Source organism: Megascapheus bottae, chromosome 1 (assembly GCF_031878675.1).
Source record: "Megascapheus bottae isolate mThoBot1 chromosome 1, mThoBot2.hap1, whole genome shotgun sequence".
Taxonomy (NCBI): domain Eukaryota; kingdom Metazoa; phylum Chordata; class Mammalia; order Rodentia; family Geomyidae; genus Megascapheus; species Megascapheus bottae.
In genome coordinates, this window is record NC_143509.1 from 74,952,452 (window position 1) to 74,957,953 (window position 5,502).

Here is a 5,502-nt window from a genome sequence, read left to right on the forward strand (position 1 = left end):
CACTTCTGAGATTGATAGGGAAATAAAATGAGAGATTTGAGGAGTTAGAATGAATCATCCAGGAAGATTTCTTCCACTTACCTTACCATCGCAGTGTGCTTTCTACATGCATTGAACATGCACGTGTGATCCATAGTACTACTAGATTTCTCGTCGTCATGCACAGAGCTGGCCTGTGATGATCATACAGGGTCAGCAGAGAAGAGATTTGACTTGTGGGAGTGGACAGTTTACAGAACTCTTAAGGAACACCAGGTTAGTTTTATTCTTTCAATTTGGCCCAAATGTTTGTGACTGTATTTGCTTAGGCTACATTTATTTAAAAATTTCTTATAAGATATCAGATGACACTTTACCCATGGCATATTGGGGAGCATTTGTAAATTCAAGAAAAAAGCCTTGAAAATGGCTTTGGACCTTACATGCCTTTTATTTGTCACCAATGACCTGAAGTAGCTTGACTGCTTAAGCAAATGAAAATACATGATGTTAAATTGTACTGATCTTCTTAAACATTTATTCTGAATTTCTGAGTTTTATTTTTTTTCTAATCTTGGATGCGACTCTTCAAATCATGGTTGTGTTCTGATGACAAATTAACCTGAAAATTATTGGAAAATACAGAGCTGGTTTTATCTGTGCTGATATTACATGACCACAAACTAGCTCTTAAAATACCATAATTAACATAGAAATCGTTAAATTTTAAATTTATGACAATGTCCTACATATAACTTCACAAATGTGAGTGGATATTGTTAATATTAAAGGTAGTGAAATACAATTTTAAAATGCAAAACAATACATTATTAAATAGTTAAAAACAAATGTTTAAATACTATTATAGGTAAAATGCATTGAACGAAAGAAAAACCCATGCATATCTATGTCTCAAGTTGTCCAAGGTTTGAATTTTTGCCTGTGAGATTTACACTGCCAATACACTCTTTTGAGAGTGGCACATTATGAATATAAAATATATTAAGATTTTCTTAAGGCATGTAATTATTGCACTTAGTAAAATACTAAAAAGTCTACTGAAATATATTTGATAATTTATTGTACTTTAAATACATACTGAAGACAATACTAAATGGATAAAGTTGCAGTAAGACTGGGTCTCAATTTTTGTCAAATGATGATTAAATATAATTTGGTCTTTTATTGAGAAGTTTTAAGTAGTGCTCAACAGTCATTGGAATCCAATTATCTTATACAGTAAGATTTTACCGAATTTTAAAAAAACCTTTTGTTTTTATTTTAGTAATTCAATATTCTTGAGAATTTTATAACCTATACATATTACCAACTACATTATGCTTGAAGATTAAAATACCATTCTCAGTGCCCCATGTTAAGAATGATGTGAAAACTCATTATCTAGATTTTCACATTTGCCAACAACTACTTGAAATGATTAATTAGATATGTTTTAAAAAATAGCTTATCATTCTAGGCTCCACTGCTCATGCCTGTAAATTCGAATGAGTTAGGAGGCCGAGATCTGAGGGTGATGGTTCAAAGCCATCCCAAACAGGAAAGTCTTTGAGACTCATATCTCCAATTATGTACCAAAAATGTCAGAAGTGGAGCTGTAGCTCAAGTGAAAGAATACCGACCTTGAACAAAAAAGCTAAGGGACTGCACCTGGGCCTTAAGTTCAAGCCCCAGGGTAGGCGTTAAAAAAATGGTAATATATCTAAAAGGCAATAACTTTCCTGGTTAGTAATGATATTTCTGTTGATTTCTTTTAAAGAAATGTGTGCCTTGTACCTCGTGTGTTTTGTTTATTGCTCCAGCTTTGGAGAACTACTGAATTATTGAGTTCATCTTCAAAATTGTCCAAGTAGCTTTATTTGTTGAATAATTGTTGGGTAGTCATAGTAAGCTATGATAGCTTACTAAATAACTGTTAGTGTACTGATATTAGTTAATAATACTTTAATATATAAATGTTTATGTAAGTAAATTTCATTCTATTTAATAAAAAGTTAAGAGAGACCAACATGTCAACCAATTCATAGAGTCATAAACTATATTTTCAATGTCTAATTAGGTTATAAGAAAATATCCCACATTTTATATTTCTCCTTAAGTGAAAGAATGATACCTGGAATAAAATGAAATTTCATAGTCTCTAAATATAATCTATTTTTTCCATTTCTAAGCCTAACATTTATAAATGAAACAGCAATCCATTTGGATAAACCTAAATAATTTTTATTGAATTAAAATATGTATTTGCAACAGCATATTTACTGTTGGGAAGCCATTTCATATTGTATGCTTTTCACTTTATAGTATTTAAGAGGAATATAGGTATACACTCAACAAATGTTTTCTTAGTAAAAGAATGCAGGGAAGTTCTCTGGGTTTGGCACAATGCACATTGTGCAGTCTTGTCATTTTTGTTACAGATTTTTCACTTTGGCTGCCTGTGATGCACTTTGACTCCCTAGATTTCATATGGAAATTATATACACCAAGCAAAGGAAGTGTTACTGTGCACAAATATTTTAATTAAAGTACAAAATGATAACCTGCATGGGAGAAGGCCTACGCATTTGTCAAGCTCCAATTATATTAGCAGTTTCATTTTTATTTGATAACTCAATAACAGGGTAATTACAAACATGCAATTAAAGCAAAGTCAAACCCTAATTTATAAAAAAAATAAAAATAAAGAACATAGTAAAACCCTATTATAAAGCAGTTACTATAGCATTATAATGATCTGCATTTCTACCAATATATCTTCTAAGGCAAAGGTCAAATCTAGCTCTCTTTATACATTAACATACTGTAAACAAGGTGATATAAAGTCAATCCCAGATACAAAACAATTTTATCCTCATGAACTTTTTGGCCAGTTCAAAGTTGTTGTGAATAGACATATGATGAAAGATAATGCTGGAAGATGATGACGAATCACAACCTGAAGCTTTAAAGACTGAGGCCAGAAAACTATCTCAATAACTCGGAAACAGCTACACAGTGTAGGTATATGTATAGTTTTGGTTACCTGCACTGCCAACACATAACAGTAGGCAAAATCTTTGAAATGTAATCCAATATAGAGGCATGTTTGAAGCAAAAGTGGATGAAGATAGCATGGTTCTTTAAAACCCTGAAGGGTATTCGCAGTCACGAAGAAAGCATTTGGTTGAAGCAATCCTGTTAGAGTTCAAGGAAGATGAGCACTGTATTTTGCCTTGCCTGGCCAGGATCAACTAAGACCTTTCAAGTAAAAATACAAACCATGGCTTAATTATATCCACACCACAGGGACTTTCCAGTATTGCTTTTCAGCATGAACTTCTCCTTAGATTTATGAAGCAACATGAATCTTGTCTTTTATACTTCTCTTTCTTCTTCCCCTTTTCTTGTTTGTTTGTGGTTGACAAAACCTCCCTGATAGTGTCAGCAAAGCTTGAAATGTTCCCAGCTCCTTTTTAGAGTGACACGGATCTCTTCCTTTGTCTGACAAAATCATCTGGATGAATGAAGTTGGAAAGAGCCTTAGAGAGGTGACTATCCAGTGTGTCACTGCTGCTCCCCAAAACAGAGGTCTTCAGGCAAGGACACAAGTAGTGCACGATGGCCCGGCGAATGTAGGCGTCAAAGATGTAGTAAATGACAGGATTGACACAACTGTTAGCAAAGGCTAAGGGTCCGCTCACCTCCATGCCCAGGCGGAGAACGGCTGAAGAAAACGGGAACTCTTGCTGCAACCCAGAAACAATGGCCAGGAGTTTGAAAGTATTAAAGGGCAACCAGGAGAAGACAAAGGCTGCCACTACAATAAAGATGATCTTTATGGATTTCCTCAGCTTTCTGTTATGCTTGCCTGATTGCTGGTAATGAGCACAGAGCTTCCTCGTGATGCAGCAGTAGCAGGTTAGGATGCTTAACAAGGGAACAAAAAAGGTGAGAATCAAGACCACCAGAGCCCACGCCAGCTTTATGGAAGTAGCCCTCTTCTCAGCACAGTAGGGCTTATCATCAATTAGGGTGAGCTCCCTGGACAGCAGAGTCGGCAATCCCAGGAGGCAAGAGATGAGCCAGACACTTACACAGACTCCATGAGCACAGTCCCTCCTTCTGAGTTTCCTGGCTAGGGCTGGGCACACAATGGCCAGGTAACGGTCCATACTCATGCACGTGAGCAGGAAGATACTGCAGTGCATGTTGACTGAGATCAGGTAGGAGCTGCTCTTGCACAGGAAGGAGCCGGTTCTCCACAGTCCAAGAGATGATTCCTTATCCACCCAGAGGGGCAAGGTGACAAGGAAAATGAAGTCGGATGCAGCCAGGTTGATGATGAAGATGTCGATCAGCCTTCCGCTGCCGCGTTTGAAATACAGTGCGCCAATGAGGATGAAGTTTCCCGACACTCCAGCCAGGAACACGGCTGTGTAAAAGATGGGAAGGAAGACAGATGTGTAAGGCACATGGAAGCCAGTCTCCTCCGTCTCAGGACTTGAGCTTGTAGCATCATAGTAATCCTGATAAACTGGGGTTGCTCCTGGGTCCATCACTGAAGATCAGATGCCAAGCCTGGTAAGTGTTTTGAATTTGAGAAATCTTCAGGGAATTTCTTTTATATAGTGCCTGCCTTCTTTTTTCTTCTTCTTCGAGTTCTTAGACAAGTATGAAAATGGATTAAAATGCTGTTTCTACCAATCTTCAGAAAGAGCCCACAAAGCACACCGCCTCTGATTGGTGTTGGTTGTGGTTGTGGTTTTCTTTATTTGTACTTACCCGTGAAACTAAGGTGGTTTTTTTTCTTCTTTATTTAAGATATTTGATTTGTTTTGTTTTTATAAAGTCCAACATTAAGAACTGAATCAACTTTAAATCAAATTCTTCCTTCCTTTACAGAATTTTGCTTTTATGACTCTGAATTCTCTTGATTTAGCCTTTACTTTTACCTTTTAGGAGTTTAAAATGTTAGCTGTAGACATACTCTATTGCCACTTTCAGTGATCTGTATATATATGTCATATAGTTAAATATATTATATATATTCCATATTTATAAACAGTAGATTTCATTTGACTGAAGAGTATATGAAGCTTTTCATTTGTATGGAGTGAATTCAGAGTTTCCCAAATCATCTCAGTCTATATCTGTGGCATACATTATGATTGCCAATAAAACATCGACTCTTCTAATTTAATTTGAGCTTTTCATGTTATTTAATACATAATAACTTTTATTTAATATTTTTTTTGCCAGTCCTGTGGCTTAAGCTCAGGGCCTGAGCACTGCCCTTGGGCTTTCTCAAGGCTAGCACTCTACCACTTGAGCCATGGCACCACTTCTGGCTTTTTCTATGTATGTGGGGTGCTGAGGAATTGAACCCAGGTCTTCGTGCATGCTAGGCAAGCACTCTTACCACTAGGCAAAACTGCCAGCCCCTATTCAATGTTTTTAAGTCTCCAAATAGCTGGAGATTTATTTACTTACTTTTTTACTTTTATGATGTTGAGGATCAAACCC

At 36.3% G+C, this 5,502-nt stretch overlaps 1 protein-coding gene across 1 annotated transcript; it reads right to left on the bottom strand.

Moving 5' to 3' along the window:
* Positions 1-3,378: 3,378 nt before the first annotated feature.
* Gpr15 (G protein-coupled receptor 15) lies at positions 3,379-4,566 on the bottom strand. Its single transcript, XM_090332670.1, has one exon. The coding sequence runs from the start codon at positions 4,533-4,535 to the stop codon at positions 3,453-3,455; it is 1,083 nt and encodes a 360-aa protein (XP_090188796.1). The 5' UTR covers positions 4,536-4,566; the 3' UTR covers positions 3,379-3,452.
* Between the last annotated feature and the right edge of the window lie 936 nt (positions 4,567-5,502).

What these genes read in the sequence shown, in the direction of transcription:
- Gpr15 (XM_090332670.1), bottom strand. Translation starts at nt 4,535, where the DNA reads ATGGACCCAGGAGCAACCCCAGTTTATCAGGATTACTATGATGCTACA.